The 18,142-nt window shown below is 43.0% G+C and overlaps 1 protein-coding gene across 1 annotated transcript in view; it reads right to left on the bottom strand.

Annotated features, from left to right (window-relative positions):
* KCNMA1 (potassium calcium-activated channel subfamily M alpha 1) overlaps positions 1–18,142 on the bottom strand; it is a 423,981-nt gene that overhangs the window by 291,261 nt on the left and 114,578 nt on the right. Inside the window, exon 2 of the mRNA XM_083363343.1 lies at positions 3,469–3,633. Coding sequence (XP_083219469.1) covers positions 3,469–3,633 — 165 coding nt within the window. The remainder of the gene's footprint in view (positions 1–3,468; positions 3,634–18,142) is intronic.

The raw sequence follows: 18,142 nt of genomic DNA, 5'->3' as shown, positions 1-18,142 counted from the left end.
CTGTGTGGTTCACACAATGTGGATCGACAGGACACCGCATCACCGCATCTTTCGGCAGGGAGATGAGCCTTTCACAACATCACATGGCTAACGACAACATTGAATCATGTCATGATGCATCTATGCGTCTGCTTTTTCTTACTCAAACAAAAAATAGCTCCAGGAGTTTCAAAGCCCTGCTAATATATGAATGAGAAGACCCTTATGGAAATGGGGCAGGTGGGGGTCTTAAGAGTCTCTGGGGGCTTTCACATGGACTCCAAAAGGTGAGGAAGGAGATGCCCAGAAAAAGAGGCCCAATACAGTATATACATATCGATGCTTTGTTGTCCCGCAAAACTCAACGCGCACACATTTATACGAGCCCAGAAAGACATCCCCACAAATGCTGCAGAGTTTTGGCAATAACAGCAGGGCAGAAGATTTTCATTTTTTTTTAACGCACGCACACAAACAAACAGAGACCGTATAGATTAAAGGAAGCTGGAGTTTCCATAGTAACCCATAAGACCAACTCAACCCTGTGTATTTTACTGTGTTGTAATTCCAGGGCGGGCGAAGGCCAACCAGAAGCGTTATTCCTGTCCCTATGGAAACCGAACGGGAATAACTGTAGTGGCAGGGAATTAACACAATCCTGGGAACATATATCTTCAGCTCGGCAGAGAGCAATTGCTGACGTGGAGGGCTGCCACCAATTTATTGAGGAAGAGGGAAGCCCTGTATATCAGTATTGGACTCACGCCAAGTGGAAATAAAACGGGTCTGCCAGCTGATCAACGCGTAGGATCTGTGTCCTCGGGGAATGAAGCTTCTTTTTTCTCCCCGGGGTAAAGAGGAAATGTTGGGATTTTTCTACCCTTTCTAATTGTCAAATGAATTCTTAGCATCTTAGCTCTTCCTGAAAGACTTCAGCCTTGCCCCAAAAAAGCGCAGGATGGCACGGGACAAAAATATAAATGGGGATAGTAGTAGATAAATGCTAAATCTAAACCCAGATTAATAGGCCACAGCGGTGGTGTCCATTGAATGAGTTACAATGAACAGCAACAGCAAAAGAAGATATTGATCATCTAATGACTCAACGTTACATCGGATTTAGATATAAGGCAATGGCAGGGTTCCCATAATATGGTGGAGCACCCTACTTTAACCTACTTCAGATCTAAGTAGTAATTAAATGGCACATGATCATGAAGTATCAGGAATGTTGATTAAATCTGAAGAGAATCACAGAATGGCAGAGCCCAAGGGAAGAGTCCTTATACCAGGGGTCTTCAAACTTGGCCCTCTTATGACTTGTGGACTTCAACTCCCAGAATTCCTCAGCCAGGCATGCTGGCTGAGGAATTCTGGAAGCTGAAGTCCACAAGTCATCTAAGGGCCAAGTTCGAAGATTCCTCGCCTTATCCCATCGCGGGTAAATGTTCACCCAATCTTTTCTTGAAAACTTGCAAGAAATGGAGCGTCCACAACTCCAGGAGGCAAACTATTCCATGGATTAATCATTTTCACTGTCAGTAAATTCCTTTTTATTTCCAGATTGGGTCTCCCTTTGATGAGTTTCCACTCATGGGCCTTTGGTGCTATGGAGAATCAAATCAAATCAATAAATCCCCATGACAGCATTGGAAGAATGCTATCATGTCGTCCCCAGTCCTTCTCTTTATTAGACTTGACCTACCTAGTTCCCTTAACCCTTAACAGTAACAAACCAAGTTAAACTGCAGAGAGAGTAAGCACGAAACAAAGGATCCTGTTATAAAAAGCATCTCAGAAGGTTGTTTTTCTTTCCACCGTTTTGTTTTCGAAATACTTGGGATTAATTTAGAATGGAAGGAGTTTTCACAAACTGTTCCTGCTTTTTGACAGCTGCCTAGGCAGCAAAAGACACAACTTTTGAAATCATTTTCACACATGTGCTTGCTTAGCGAGTTTCCTACTTTATTTAATGTGCGAAAGAAGAGGGGGGGAATGTAAGTGGCTATTCCATTTTTTGTTTTATTATCCACAGGTCACTTCTCAGCCATGCTGTAGCAGAGTAATTTTTTTTTTTACTAGGTTGGGGAAGATAAAATGAAAAAGCATTAAGACAAGTTTTCAAATCAAATACTTATAGTCTTTGACCAGTCTTCACAATAAAAAAAGGATAGTTTGACACAATTTGTCACTTATTTATGTACATGAAGGAATGGCAGAACTGGAGGAGGTGGAGTCAAAAGAGAGTTCAGCCTAGAATCCCTACATAGTCACAAGCGAACTAAGTCAACTTCCTTGAATTCTTTTCACCCAAATCTAACTCTAAGCAGGCATTAGCTGTTAGTTGAGAAATTTCCTACGCATAGTTGTTTTAGCAATAAATCAATTCTTCATCATACAAAAACTTTTAGAATAATTGTAACACTTATTCTTTTTTTAAAAAAATAAAAACACGCTCAGCATTAAAGAGAGCTAATTAACCCCCATTAGCCTATTACTTGCAGTGTGTTTTAGTAGTCCAATGTTTTCATTTACTCTATATAAAAGCCTTCTGCATTACAAAAACAGGATTACTGCTACAGTGGCTACGTTGAAAATGACTGCGCTCAAATGAAGAGATATTTCCCTTCGGATGTAATGAATAATGAATCACAACCGTTTAACGATCATAAAGGAACAATATCATGTTCAGAGAATGGCTTTTCTCAGCACTATGCTGACTGGCTTATCAGACATTCATATATGTGCAGCCTGATTTTAAATACAAAATTCCTGATAAAACACTGTTAAGTAGATAATATAATTCTGTAGTCATTTGGCAAAAGGTGATTGCCACATTACAGCCATAAAAAGGACAGATTAGTCAGAATTCTTGATCTTCCCCGAAATGTCAAGCTAACCTTAAGAACGGAAGGTGCTGTAGATCAATTAGTCTAGCAATTTTAACTATAGACCATCTAGTGGTGTGCTATCACAATAACATAATAGTACATGTTGTAAGTAGCATTTAAGTTTTCCAAACACACTGTGAAGTCTACACCATAGAACTGAAGTAGATCCACATGGTCACTATTGACCATGAACACCAAGTGTCTGCAATGTAACCCCAAAACATCTATTTATTAGTACTTAATGCCCACCTTAACATAACTTAATGAGTTACAATGACATCAGAATGACACCACGTGTGTCGTGATGTCACTGAGCTTTGGTGTGATTATGAAAAGACTTCATAGCAAATGCATAAGCTGCATCACTTGTGGGGTCACACCATGACGTGTGGGTTGTCTTCTTGCTGTCCCATCCTCCTTACACACACACACACACACACACACACACACAGCCATGTCAGTCCATGAAGCCAGTGCAAGCTCCAACTGTCCCATCAAATACTTGCTGATCGTTCCAGGCATCAGCTAACTCCTGGAATCTAAAATTCACACAAGGGAAATAAAAAAAAAAAACGAAACAGAGATTGGGAACACTCACAAGAACTCTGCCGGTTAAGGTCTGGGCTGAAATCATCACCCCTGCCCAGTCTTTCACAGAGGTCATCCAGCCCACTTCTGCCGCCACCGTTTCTTCTTTTTCTTCTGTGCCTTTCAAATCCCCATCTGCCAGGGTCTCCACATTGCTAGTTATCTTCTGGGCCTCCTGGAAAACAGAAAAGAGAGAGGATAATTAGAAGGGCCATGATGGAAAACCACAAGGAAATGAGTTAAAATGCAGCAGTTAACGTTCTATCTTAGCACGAGTGAGCAAATCCTGTTCCTTAGCCAACCACACACAAATCTCAGTGGTGGGATTCAGCCGGTTTGCACCACTTCGGCAGAAGAACTGGTAGCTAATTTTTTTTCTTGCCCAGGCCAAGAACGGACTTCCGGAAGCGGCATCCACGCAGAGAACTGGTTGTTCACATATTTGAATCCCACCACTGACAAATCTCATAAGCCGTACTCAATTCTTTGATTAATAACTATTGGATTAACAATGGACACTAAGTGTTAAATAGTGAGCTCCGGACCGCATGGCCAAGATGGACAACTCAGGACAACAGGAGTCAGCATTCCAACTCTTTACTGATGTAGCACAGACTGGGCGAACAAAGGGGCAACTGCCCCACTTATATACCTAGCCAGGTATACTTGGAACCAATCCCCAATATCTGGATTTCCCGCCAAAGACTACCCTGCCAATCCAGACAGGGCACCCTGCCACCTGGTGGTGTCAGTGGCTTATATCTGTGTCACATCCCCTATGTACATAACAGTAAGTCTTCTGAATTCTGCTGCTCTCCTTACATCTCCTCTCATTGGAAAAGATTAGATTTTTTCTAAAGAAGTCTAATCTTTTAGATTTCTAGAGAGATGTTCCCTGAAGATGGGACAAAAGCTCTTGTCCCAGTGAACGACTCAGACTGGATCCAGGAAAATTAGATTTATGATGGGGAAGAAATGGAGGTAGTGACAGATTTTATTTTCCTGGGCTCCAAGATCACTGCAGATGGGGACTGTAGCCAAGAAATTAAAAGACGCTTGCTCCTGGGGAGGAAAGCCATGGCAAATCTAGAAAGCACACTAAAAAGCAGAGATATCACCCTGTCAACAAAAGTGCGTATAGTCAAGGCTGTGGTCTTCCCAGTTGCAATGTATGGCAGTGAAAGCTGGACCATAAGAAAGGCTGAGCGCCAAAGAATTGAAGCCTTTGAACTACGGTGCTGGAGAAGACTCCTGCGAGTCCCTTGGACTGCAAGGCGATCAAACCGGTCAGTCCTAGAGGAGATCAACCCTGACTGCTCTTTAGAGGGCCAGATCCTGAAGTGGAAACTCAGATACTTTGGCCACCTAATGAGAAGGAAGGACTCACTGGAGAAGAGCCTCATGCTGGGAAAGGTGGAGGGCAAGAGAAGAAGGGGACGACAGAGAAGGAGGTGGCTGGATGGAGTCACTGAAGCAGTAGGCGTGAGCTTAAATGGACTCCAGAAGATGGTAGAGGACAGGAAGGCCTGGAGGAACATTGTCCATAGGGTCGCAATGGGTCGGACACAACTTCGCAACTAACAACAACACAACAACAACCTTCTGAAGAAAGGATACGTTTTAAAAGTTGGATGTTCCTGTCCAGCTGAGAACAAGACACCACGTACTTCAATGGAAGTGATGGACTTACAGGAGAATCAGGGTTGGAGAGAAAGGGACAGGGTGTAGAAGAGACTAAGACTGTCTAAAGCAGGGGTCCACAACTCCAGGTCCATGGACCAGTACCGGGCCGCAACATGCCAGCAACTGGTCTGCACAAACAAGCAATGCCCCATCCCTGGGATGCAGGCAGCATACAAAACCACACACACTCTGGTCTGCGGAAAAACCTTTCTCCATGGAACCAGTCCATGGGGACCTCTGATCTAAAGGGCTAATGTAGAATGAGAGGGGTCACTGAATTCCCTTCCATCTCTATTCGGAAGGAAGGAAGGAAGGAAGGAAGGAAGGAAGGAAGGAAGGAAGGAAGGAAGGAAGGAAGGAAGGAAGGGTGGGTTTGTTCCTGGGTTGACTGGTTACCCATTTATTTTAATCTGATTCATCTAAAGAACACATGCTTCTCTGCTTCAATTTTCCTGGACTTCCTTAAATTCTCTTAAGGAAACTAGAGTCACCCATGGATACAGATAAAACAACATAGGACGATGATTAGAGTGAAAAGAATTGCTGTAGATTGGTTGAACTTCCTAGAATAACATTTTTCTGCGCAAAGGAGAACCCAGAAGGAACGTTCAGTGTGAGGCATATTTTCAAGAGTTGCTAGACAGACTGTTTAGGAATTTTAAACCCAAAGATGCTGGCTCCCTATTCTCTACGGACAACATAGCTGACACATGAAACTCTGAAGTAAACATAGCCAGGTATTTATATGGCCTTCTATGTAAGTCTCTGTGCACAGACAAAATTAACTGAGAAGCAACAAAAAATGGATATTAGTCATGCATTGTTTTTTAATTTATGGTTTCTAGAATTAGTCTCCCAAGGATGCTCACACTGGGTGGTGTGTGAAGTCTTAAATGCCAAGCAAAACTGAAATGCAAATTTCCAGCAGGATCACTATTTAAAGGAGTCGTTTGATTAATCCAAGAGACAGCTTCCTCCCCCCCAAGCCTTTACTGAGTCACTAGGCCAGGGGTGTCAAACTCAATTTCATTGAGGGCCGCATCAGCATTGCAGTTGCCCTCAGGGGGCCGGGTGGGTGTGGCCTGGGTGGGCGTGGCCTACTGGGTGGGCGTGGCTAGAGTGCGTATGGCCTACTGGGTGGGCGTGGCTAGAGTGCGTATGGCCTACTGGGTGGGCGTGGCCAGAGTGCGTATGGCCTACTGGGTGGGCGTGGCCAGCTCTACATCGTTCGCATCAAGGGTGCCTATGGGGGCCCGGGCAGGAGTGGGACAGATCTGGGGGTCTCTGGCAGAAGGAGGGTCTCTGGGCCAGGGCCAAGGCAGTGGGGGCTGTTCCCTCACTGTTTCCAGGATGGCTTCCCGGGCCACATGAAACCACTTCGCGGGCTGGATCCGGCCCCCGGGCCTTGTGTTTGACATGTCTGCACTAGAGGGACAGGAAACAGCAAAACCACCTTTGAATCACTATTGGTCTACATCATTCATATTTGGTGACTCCAGAAGCAGCTACTACCAAACTACTGAGTTCTTACATCCAAGATAAATATGTTTCGGTCACGGATGGCACAAAAGGGGAAAATCATTAACCTCCAAGCAAGGAACGTCCTAGTTGATTCTTGATCTCGACGATGGGTGGATTCATGTAGCCACCAACAACAACCCAAGAAAGACTTTGTCTTTATCTAATAACACACAGCTACTCCAGCCTTCTCCTGGGTCCTGTGTGATGTTTTTCTCTTATCCCAGGAACTTTAGGAAGTCCAGGAAAATTGAAGCAGGGAAGTATCTGTTCTTCAAATGAATCAGATGAAAAAAAATGGGTAAACAATCAACCCAGGAACAAACCTTCCTTCCTTCCTTCCTTCCTTCCTTCCTTCCATCCATCAGAATAGAGCTGGAAGGAACCTTGGATATATAGAGAGATAGAGATAGAGATAGAGATCAATAGATTGATAGATAGAGATCAAGATAGAGATCAAGATAGAGATAGAGATAGACAGATAGAGATAGAGATAGATAGATAGATAGATAGATAGATAGATAGATAGATAGATAGATAGATAGAGATAGAAATAGAGATCAATAGATTGATAGAGATCAGGATAGAGATAGAGATCAATAGATTGATAGATAGAGATCAAGATAGAGATAGAGATAAAGATAGAGATAGAGATAGATAGAGATAGTGATAGAGATAGAGATCAATAGATAGATAGAGATCAAGAGAGAGAGAGAGATCAATAGATTGAGAGAGAGAGAGATCAATAGATAGAGATCAAGAGAGAGATCAAGAGAGAGAGAGAGAGATCAATAGATGGAGAGAGAGAGAGAGAGAGAGAGAGAGAGAGAGAGATGGAGATGAAAAACTACAAAAATAAACCCAAACAAGAAAGGAACAGAGGGAGAAACTATCCATATCCGCACATATAAATCAAATGTCCAGCAGATTTCTTCAGAGATGCAACCTTCTCGGTGGGCCGAGAACGTAAACAAACACAGTCTTCCAGAAGGCATCGATAAAAATTGGCTTCACGATACAATCCAGCCTGGAAGAATCGCTCACACGCTGCAGAAGACGAGATTCAGTCCTAGGGGGGCTTCCTTAGCCAGCCACACATAATGAGACTTACAGTATTTCTGTGTAAAAAACCAGCCTTCAGCAATGTGGCCTGTTTCTCTAAAATACTAGCCTTGGACAGGATTTATCCCACAAAGAAGCCACACACCGGCAGGAGCAATGGAGGCGTCACACAAGAGCAGTAAGAGGCCAGAATCGACGCCAGTGGCTCTATAGTTTAAGATCTGGAGTATATATATTATGCCTCATCATTGACTTGTTGCAGTGTCCCTTCGATCGAGCAAATCTAAGACACGTAAAGGTGACACCCAGCAACTTAAATATTTATTTCGATAAATGGAATGGAATACGCTGAGCTTGTCGATCAGAAGGTCGGCAGTTTGGCGGGTCGAATCCCGAGTGCCGCGTAAAAGAGTGAGCGCCTGTTACTCGTCCCAGCTTCTGCCAACCTAGCAGTTCGAAAGCCCGTAAAAATGCAAGTAGAAAAATAGGGACCACTCCGGTGGGAAGGTAACAGCGTTCCGTGCGCCTTTGGCGTCTAGTCATGCCGGCCACATGACCACGGAGACGTCCTCGGACAAGCGCCGGCTCTTCGGCTTTGAAACGGAGATGAGCACCGGCCCCTAGAGTCGGAAACGACTAGCACGCATGTGCGGGGGAACCTTTACCTTTACTTTAATCAATCATTGCACCCAATACCTCCAAAGTATCTCATCCTTACATCCCTGATTCTTGAATAGCAAGATCAGGACAATTTTCTAAAAGAATTTTTCCTTTTCCTTTCCCCTTCCCTTCCCTTCCTTAATTCTCCTTTCCTTCCCTTCCCTTCTTTCCTTCCCTCCTTTCCTTTCCTTTCCTTTCCTTTCTTCCTTTCCTTTCCTTCGCTTGGTAGAAAGCTTTAATCTGAGCTATCCAGGACTCCGAGAAACAGACAGCTCCAGAAGCCGAGAATGAAATTTTCACTGGCGCCTTATTTAGAGGCGCATTCTAAGTTAATATTATCTTTATGCAGCCAGGCTGCTTACCTGTTGTTGTGTAAAGTATTCATTATTTTAATTGCTTGATGACAGGAACATATAAATAGAGCGAAGTGGGAGGGCGCATCCATCACTTGGTGCAACGTTGCCTCTCTAACATTTATAAATGCGGTGGAGACATTGCACGTTTATCAGGAGGGAAGATTTAGAGTTACACAACTAGAAATCGGTGTTAAAGCTGTGATAGCGGCTTCCTGTTAATGGGTGGGTGGGGGAAAATGGTTGGTTTGTCTAATATCACAACATCCAACTTCCAATTCGTTCACCGTATTTATTTTTTCGAAATAGTCAGGAGGCAGGAGAAAGCGCATTTATGTAGGGCAAGACCTATAAGGAAACTGGATCATGGTTACCAACGACTAGCCAACGTTTCTCAAAGCTGGGTAGACATTTTAAACCCCTCCCTGACAAAATGGTGCTTGTGGGCAGATACCCAACCCGCACCAATATCCAAAACGTCAACCTCCATCACAGCCAGCTCTGCCACATATTAAAAAGACAAAGATTGAGGCCCATTTTCTTCCCTAAGGCGTCATAGCAACCATCATGTTCTTCCACTGTCTTAATGCCTAAACTGGAGGAGCAAAGAAATGTTTTAGATTGAATCTCTGCAAATCTGTCCTTCTTTCTTTTCTCTGAAAGCATGCCAAGTCTTTCTCTCTTTAATACGTGAGAAAGCTCTGCCTTGGGCGGGCAATGGGAGTTGTTTTTCTGTCTATAACCTGCATGGACTGTGGACATCCCCACTTCGAAATTATAAAAAATTGATATAGCTCGGGTTTTAGATGTTGGCAGTGCTTTGCTCTCCAAGCTTGCCATTTTGGAATAGAATGGAATGGAACAGAATAGAATAGGACAGAATAGAATAGAATAGAATAGAATAGAATAGAATAGAATAGAATAGAATAGAATAGAATAGAATAGAATAGAATAGAATAGAATAGAATAGAATAGAATAGAATAGAATAGAATAATGATAAGAATAGAATAGAATAGAAAAAAGATAATAGAATAGAATAGAATAGAATAGAATAGAATAGAATAGAATAGAATAGAATAGAATAGAATAGAATAGAATAGGCAGAGTTGGAAGGGACCTTGGAGGTCTTCTAGTCCAACCCCCTGCTCAACCAGGAGATCCTATACCATTTCAGACAAATGGTTGTCTCTTTTTAAAAACTTCCAGTGTTGAAGCACCCACAACTTCTGGAGGCAAGCTGTTCCACTGAATAATTGTTCGAAATGTCAGGAAATGTCTCATTTTTAGGTTGCTTCTCTCCTTGATTAGTTTCCATCCGTTGCTTCTTGTCCTGCCTTCAGGTGCTTTGGAGAACAGCTTGACTCCCTCTTCTTTGGGGCAGCCCCTGAGATATTGGAAGACTGCTATCATGTCACCCCTGGTCCTTCTCTTCATTAGACTAGGCCGGGGTAGGCAACCTTGGCTCTTTTATGACATGTGGACTTCAACTCCCAGAATTCCTGAGCCAACATGGCTCAGCTTGGAAACCTCTCCCTTTCCCCTCAGCGTGTCTGGCTCAGGAAAAAAAATTACAGTGCCACAATTTAGGGTGAAACTTAGGTAAGAATGAGGATAAATGATCCCATTACAAGAGTGTCATGATTAAAAACAAGATGCATTGCTGTTCAATGAAAATACCACAGTTGGATTAAATACTATAGGGAGGAGGAGGAGGAGGAGGAGGAGGAGGAGGAGGAGGAGGAGGAGGAGGAGGAGGAGGAGGAGAAGAAGAAGAAGAAGAAGAAGAAGAAGAAGAAGAAGAAGAAGAAGAAGAAGAAGAAGAGGAGGAGGAGGAGAAAGAGGAAGAAGAAGAAGAAGAAGAAGAAGAAGAAGAAGAAGAAGAAGAAGAAGAGAAGAAGAAGAAGAAGAAGAAGAAGAAGAGAGAAGAGGAGGAGGAGGAGGAGGAGGAGGAGCAGAAGAAGAAGAAGAAGAAGAAGAAGAAGAAGAAGAAGAGGAGGAGGAGGAGGAGGAGGAGGAGGGGGGGGAGGAGGAGGAGGAGGAGAGGAGGAGGAGGAGGAGGAGGAGGAGGAGGAGGAGGAGGGGGAGGAGAAGGAGAAGAAGAAGAAGGAGGAGGAGAAGATGCAGAAGAAGAGGAGGAGGAGGAGGAGGAGGAGGAGGAGGAGGAGGATCTCTACTTTACAATTCACTTGCTAAGTCACTTTAGATGTTGTCAGATCAGGATACGTAAAGTAATTTGAGGGGGAAAGGCTTAAACCCCATGTTAACTGTAAGCAAATGTGATACATAAGTCTTTTTTTTAATCCAGATGTCAGGAAGTCAAAATAGAACCACAGAAAATTATTGTGATTGTAATAACTTGAGGAGGAGGAGGAGGAGTCCAGCCCATGGTTTACAATAAGCCTTATTTCTCTCTTGCTCTCTCTTTCTTCTTGAACATACTTCCCTGAATGTCCCAAAATGTAATTGTTCAGGGCTGAATTGCTTTTACTGGAATTTAATTCATTTTAATCTAATCTAATTTAATTTGAGGCTCTGTCCAACTCCAAATGACTCTGAGCAGTGGAAGAACTGACCCAGCACCAGCTTTAAGATTGACAAAAATTAATTAATTAGTTTTCATAAGTGTGTCTTGCTCATCTGCAGGGAAAAAAATGTGAATACTATCTTATTAAATACCCCCCCTCCAAAAAATAAAGCCACTCATAAATCTAAACGGCAGAAAACCATTACAGTGGGAAAACGCCATTAGGTAGCGGTTACTAAGACTAAGAAGTTTCTTTCAAAAAAAATTGATTAAAGGCTCTTCTCCTTCCTACAGAAAAAGGTTGAATTTAAATAGCTTTGGAGAGAAATTAGGAGTCGCGGGAGAATGCTGTTTAAGGCTGGCCCAAATTTTAACCTAAGTGGAAGAATCTCCAAGGAAAACCCACCCAATCTACCCTTAAGAAAAGCGACTACACGACCTCATCCATAACTAAAAATAAAAACAAAGAGAAATACATCTTCCATATTTGTTGGATACATCAGCGTTTCATCATTCAAATTGGCACCGTCGCCAATCAGCCGTTATTCCAATCCAGTATTAAAGGGAATAAACTCTCCGTGTCAAACAGTAAGCTGCGCTTTCGTTTCCTGACGAATTTTACTAAGCCTCATTCCACCTTGTCCCCCAAAATAATGCACGTTCCCCCTTCGGATTTCAGCGGTGTCCTAGCCGGAGCTCATAAAATGAACGTTTTGTCCTTTTTTTTTTCAGCCGCAACTGTATAATTGTACAAGGGCTTTGAGGGTTTATTATCTGAAGAACAAAGGGCCCTGACTTCCTTAATGAAGGAGGTTCAACAGTAAGGGATCTCCTGATTCATAGCAGAATCTCAACTTTGGGAGAGTCTGGATAGATGAGTTAAATTCAGAAGTTTCTTGTTTAGAAAGGCAGGAACCCAGACAGAAGAAGAAGAAGAAGAAGAAGGAGAAGGAGAAGAAGAAGAAGAAGGAGAAGGAGAAGGAGAAGGAGAAGGAGAAGGAGAAGGAGAAGGAGAAGGAGAAGGAGAAGGAGAAGGAGAAGGAGAAGAAGAAGAAGAAGAAGAAGAAGAAGAAGAAGAAGAAGAAGAAAGAAGAAGAAGAAGAAGAAGAAGAGGAGGAGGAGGGGGAGGGGGGAGGAGGAGGAGGAGGAGGAGGAGGAGGATGGGTGCTAAGTTATAGATTTATTCAGTGCTTTTTTTGTAAAAGAAAAAGGTGCCGTAACCAGTGGCGTAGCGTGGGTTGTCAGCACCCGGGGCAAGGCAAGTAATTTGCGGCCCCTAACCCGTGGATTTTAGCACTCGAGTCTCTTCCACCAGATTAGTTAAAGAAACCCTTACCCCCTAAGCCCCCTTTCAGCGTGCCTGGTTTGGTCTGGTGTGGTTCTCTCCCGCGCTCAGCGCTGCACTGGGCGGCCGCTGCACTGTCCCTCCCCCAGATAGTCCCTCGCTCTTTCCCCGCACCGCACCGCACCGCACGCCTGGCACCCCCCCTCCAGTGGGCGGCGACCCGGCGGCTCGGATCGGATTCGCACAGCTAGCACTGCAGTGAGAGAGAGTGAGTGAGCCAGGCAGGGGCAGAGAGCTGCGAGTGCGAGCGCACCCCCCCAGATGTTGCGCCCAGTGCGGCCGGCCCCCCCCCTGCACCCCCCACGCTACGCCACTGGCCGGAACTCACACATGTCATACAACCCGCCTTGCCTACCCTACAAGGTTCCATCCAAAAAAGCTGCCGGAACTCCGTTCTGAGCGTTCTATGAGAAAAAAAGCCCTGGATTTATTCAGATACAAATCACATGGGCATCACCTTGCTGGATTTCCTATTGCTTGGTGAATGAGCAGCTGGGTACGTGAACTGACTTGTGAGTGTGTGTGTGAGGTGGGGGATGATTGGAGAAGCAACAGCAAATGATGGTTCATTTCGAATTTAAATCTGGACGTAAGAATGCCAAGCAAAGCCCATGGTTTTTTTTATGTTGTCAGTCTTTTGTAAAGGTATTAAAAGGACATCTCCTAACACCAGCATTTGTGTATTCAGTGAGGGAAAAAAGTATTTGATCCCCTGCTGATTTTGTATGTTTGCTCACTGACAAAGAAATGATCAGTCTATAATTTTAGTGGTAGGTTTATTTTAACAGTGAGAGACAGAATAACAACAAAAAATCCAGAAAATGCATCTATCTATCTATCTATCTATCTATCTATCTATCTATCTATCTATCTATCTATCTATCTATCTATCTCTATACCAATCCATCTACCTACAATATCTGTCTGTCTGTCTATCTATCTATCTATTGACAAAGAGAACCAGAAAAATCTACCATTTTGACTGACTATCTACCTATCTATCTATCTATCTATCTATCTATCTATCTATCTATCTATCTATCTATCTATCTATCTATCTATATCATCTATCTATCTATCTATCTATCTATCTATCTATCTATCTATCTATATCTATATTTATACCAATCCATCTACCTACAATATCTGCCTGTCTGTCTGTCTATCTATCTATTGACAAAGAGAACCAGAAAAATTTACCATTTTGACTATCTATCTATCTATCTATCTATCTATCTATCTATCTATCTATCTATAATCTATCTATCTATCTATCTATCTATCTATCTATCTATCTATCTATATCTGTAGGGACGTGGTGGCTCAGTGGGTTAGGACGCTGAGCTTGTCCATCAGAAGGTCGTCAGTTTGGCGGGTTGAATCCCGAGTGCCATGTAGCAGAGTGAGCGCCTGTTACTCGTCCCAGCTTCTGCCAACCTAGCAGTTCAAAAGCACGTAAAAAATGCAAGTAGAAAAATAGGGACCACTCCGGTGGGAAGGTAACAGCGTTCCGTGCACCTTTGGCATCTAGTCATGCCGGCCACGTGACCACGGAGACATCCTCAGACAAGCGCTGGCTCTTCGGCTTTGAAACGGAGATGAGCACTGGCCCCTAGTCGGAAACGACTAGCACGCATGTGCGGGGGGACCTTTACCTTTACCTATATCTATCTATATCTATCTATCTATCTATCTATCTATCTATCTATCTATCTATCTATCTATCTATCTATATCCATCTCTATCCATCTATTCTATCCATCTATCTCTGTCTATCCATCCATCCATCCATCTATTTGATCAATCACAGGTTCACGGGTGGTACTTTGAGTGGGATCTTTAAAAAAATATGTTTCTTTTTAATCCTTACTTCTCAACTTTTGCTCATTTGGTACTTTCAGGATCTGAGTGAACTCATTCCTGTGCCAAGGGACGCAATCACATTTAGACACTGAATTATTTAGAGTTCCACTTAACTGTTTACTTGGGCCCACATGGGAGTGCATGAAACAAGTTTACCTTATAGGGGGTTGCAGCAATTACACCAACAGCAAATGGACTGCTAGCTCCAGAGCTATTGCGGAAAAGGGGGCACCGAATATGAACTTGCAACATTTGCTCTCTTCATACTTGATTTTTTTTTTTAAAGCAAAGGAAATATTTCGGGAGCAGAACAATGTAAAGTTTAAATTCAAGCTAAGAAGGTCTCAGTTTAAATCTCAATTTCAGACTTATTAGGGATCTCCGATAAAGCACTATAGTTTCAACTCTAGCTGCCTGTCTGTCAATCATCCCACTCAGTCAACTAGCAACGCAAGAATCCTGGCCTATTGTTTCACCAAGAGTACACTTTACTAAAACATACGGTAAGTGGTTACAGAAGTAGCGAAGCTGGACCTGGCATTTTTGAGCACAAACGATACAATTAACTTTCCCCCTTTTTGTCCGGCCACCCGGGTTATCAATAAACGTCAATTTGAGGACTATTCATACTTTGAACAGCTAAAACAACGTTGAGGCCCTTATCACACAGGAAAGAAACAATTCTTGGCATGCAAAATTCAGTTGTAAGCTTGCATTCAGACAAGAACAGCGAGCGGATACTCAGACTGCATCTGAATATCTGTACCTGAATACAGAATTGAGAAATGTGCAGGGAGATTTTGATCGGGCTGAGACGAAATTATTTTGTATCAGCTAGCTCTCATACCAAATAGAACTTGCAAATCTATCCCACCCACCCACCCACCCCAGCGTTAGATGGGTCCCATCCCCCTGGACTTTTGCAACATCTTGAAAATTTTAGGTCCTAAGGGTGGGATATAGCCCTGTGGACGATTGTAAGATAATGCCCAGCTGCTAGGCAAATAAATCTTGGAGTAGGATTCATATATCAATGCAGAAAATCCTTAAAGTTTAGTTTTTAGTTTTATTCGATTTTTATACTGCCCTTCTCCCGAAGGACTCAGGGCGGTGTACAGGGCAATAAATATAAAAGCGAAATACAAAAGTTAAAAGACAATTAAATATTATGCCCGAATATAAAACAATAATTAAAAGCCATATTAAAACCCCAACCCTAACCCATCAAACCAGGTCAGATTGATCAAATAAATAAGTTTTTAGATCGCGCCGGAAGGAGCGAAGGTGGACATAAAGATTAAACCAGAAGCTTTCTTCTGCGTCTAATGGGAAGAGAACTGGGGGAAAAAAAAAGAAATTTGGAACTTTGATTTTATATATATACGGTGACAGCAGCAAGACTGCACTGTGCACGAAAGTGGAAGGATGCCTCGATTCCCACCACGGATGCCGAACGGCTACAAAAATGGATGGAATTAGCAGAGATGGCCAAATTGTCTTGTGCTGATCAAAGAAAAGAACGCAAGTCCTTTGGTTTCCACTTGGAAACCGCTTCTGGGCTTTGTGCTTGAGGTGGGGGAAAAAACGATATTATGATTTGGGGTTTTACTGATTAGACTGATTTGCCAATACAGAAATGGCTAGAGCATATTAAATTAAATAAATAAATAAATATTCCTATAGAAATGTAAAATGTTGAGATTTGATTTCAATGCCTGATTTTACTGCAACAGAGAGAGTCGGAAGTCAATGAGGTATAAAAATATAATAAATAAAATAAACAAATGCCTTTCCTTTCCCTCCCCTTCTTCACACATTTTTTTTTGTTTTCCCTTTTTCTACTGTTGTCCCCTACTATCTCCTTTTGTATTTTCACATTTTATGTTATAAATGAATAAAACTAAAGATAATGCCCGGCTGCTGTGTGTTTTATTTTTGTTCTAGGTATTTTATATATATTATTTTTTGTAAAGGAAGGAAGGAAGAAAGGAAGGAAGGAAGGAAGGAAGGAAGGAAGGAAGGAAGGAAGGAAGAGAGAGAGAGAGAGTGAGAGAGAGAGAGAGAGAAAGAAAGAAAGAAAGAAAGAAAGAAAGAAAGAAAGAAAGAAAGAAAGAAAAGAGCGAGAGAGAAAGAAAGAAAGAAAGAAAGAAAGAAAGAAAGAAAGAAAGAAAGAAAGAAGGAAGGAAGGAAGGAAGGAAGGAAGGAAGGAAGGAAGGAAGGAAGGAAGGAAGGAAGGAAGGAGAGAAAGGGAAAGGGAGAGAGAAAAAGAAAGAGAAAGAGAAAGAGAAAGAAAAGAAGAGAAAGAGAAAGGAAGGAAGGAAGAGAAAGAAAGAAATCCAAGGCTATCCTATCACATGTCACTCTCTATGGAACTTAGCTGACTCTATAGAGCAGACATGTCAAACACAAGGCCCGGGGGCCGGATCCGGCCCGCGAAGTGGTTTCATGTGGCCCGCGAAGCCATCCTGGAAATGGAGGGAACGGCCCCCACTGCCTTGGCCCTGGCCCAGAGACCCCCCCCTTCTGCCAGAGACCCTCAGATCTGTCCCACTCCTGCCCAGGCCCCCATAGGCACCCTTGATGGGAACGATGTAGAGCTGGCCACGCCCACCCAGTAGGCCATACACACTCTAGCCACGCCCACCCAGTAGGCCACGCCCACCCTGGCCACACCCACCTGGCCCCCTGAGGGCAACCGCCATGCTGATGCGGCCCTCCATGAAATTGAGTTTGACACCCCTGCTATAGGGGAATGCAGGAAAATAATCACCTCAACTCCTAGTAATGTTACCTTCAGGTGGGAACACCCAGAGATGTTTACCTTCTCATTCTAATTTGTTCAGATTGGTGAAGACCTTGACCTCAAGTTCATTCTCTAGGTATACCAAAAGTTCCTCTAACAAAGGCGTTGAAAATTTCTTCTGAGCTGTAGAACTCCTTTGGAAAGTGTGAGTTTTAGCTCGCCAAAGTGCCATTCCAAATTTGTTCTCTACAATATTAAAAATAATAAACCATCTGTGCATAATGCTTAACAGACTGCAAGAAGACAGATTCCGGCCCAGAGGGCCTATAATCTATATTTCTTAAATTGTTATGATTCGAAATTTTAAAAGCCTGCGGACGTGCAACAATACTAATTTTACTAACAAAATCAACATCTCATTTTCTCCTTCATCCATATTCAACCCCCCCCCCAAATGCATCTCTCCTCTTCTGCTCATTCTTCCTGTGCTTACTATCATACTGGAATGCAGAACATTTTAAATTAGAGATATGCATGAGTATTAAGGGGAAAACCTCCAAACAATTTGAGCGATTCAGCAATAAATTTGGACAGAGAGACTGGGTCTCTCTTTTCCGATGGAGCCTGGTCAGTCATCTCTTGAGTCTAGTTTAATTTGGATAGTTGTACCAAAAGGAAGTTGACTTGGTGGCATCCATTCCTACTTTCTGATTCCATGATCTGTATCTCTGGGATGCAGGAACAAAGCCAAGTGGGTGACTCTGGGCCAGCCACTCTCTCTCACACCTAGGAAGGAGACAGTGGCAAACCACTTTGGAAAAGAACTGTGGGGATATGTCCAGGCAGTCTTTGAGAATCGGATATAATTGAACAGAAGACAGACAGGAAGACAGACAGACAGATAAGGGTGACGGTTCGTTCTCCGAGCTTGT

The sequence above is a fragment of the Vipera ursinii genome, assembly GCF_947247035.1.
Source record: "Vipera ursinii genome assembly, chromosome: 5".
Taxonomy (NCBI): Eukaryota; Metazoa; Chordata; class Lepidosauria; order Squamata; family Viperidae; genus Vipera; species Vipera ursinii.
Note: the sequence above shows the minus strand (reverse complement) of the source record. Positions and strands in the feature narration are given on the sequence as shown.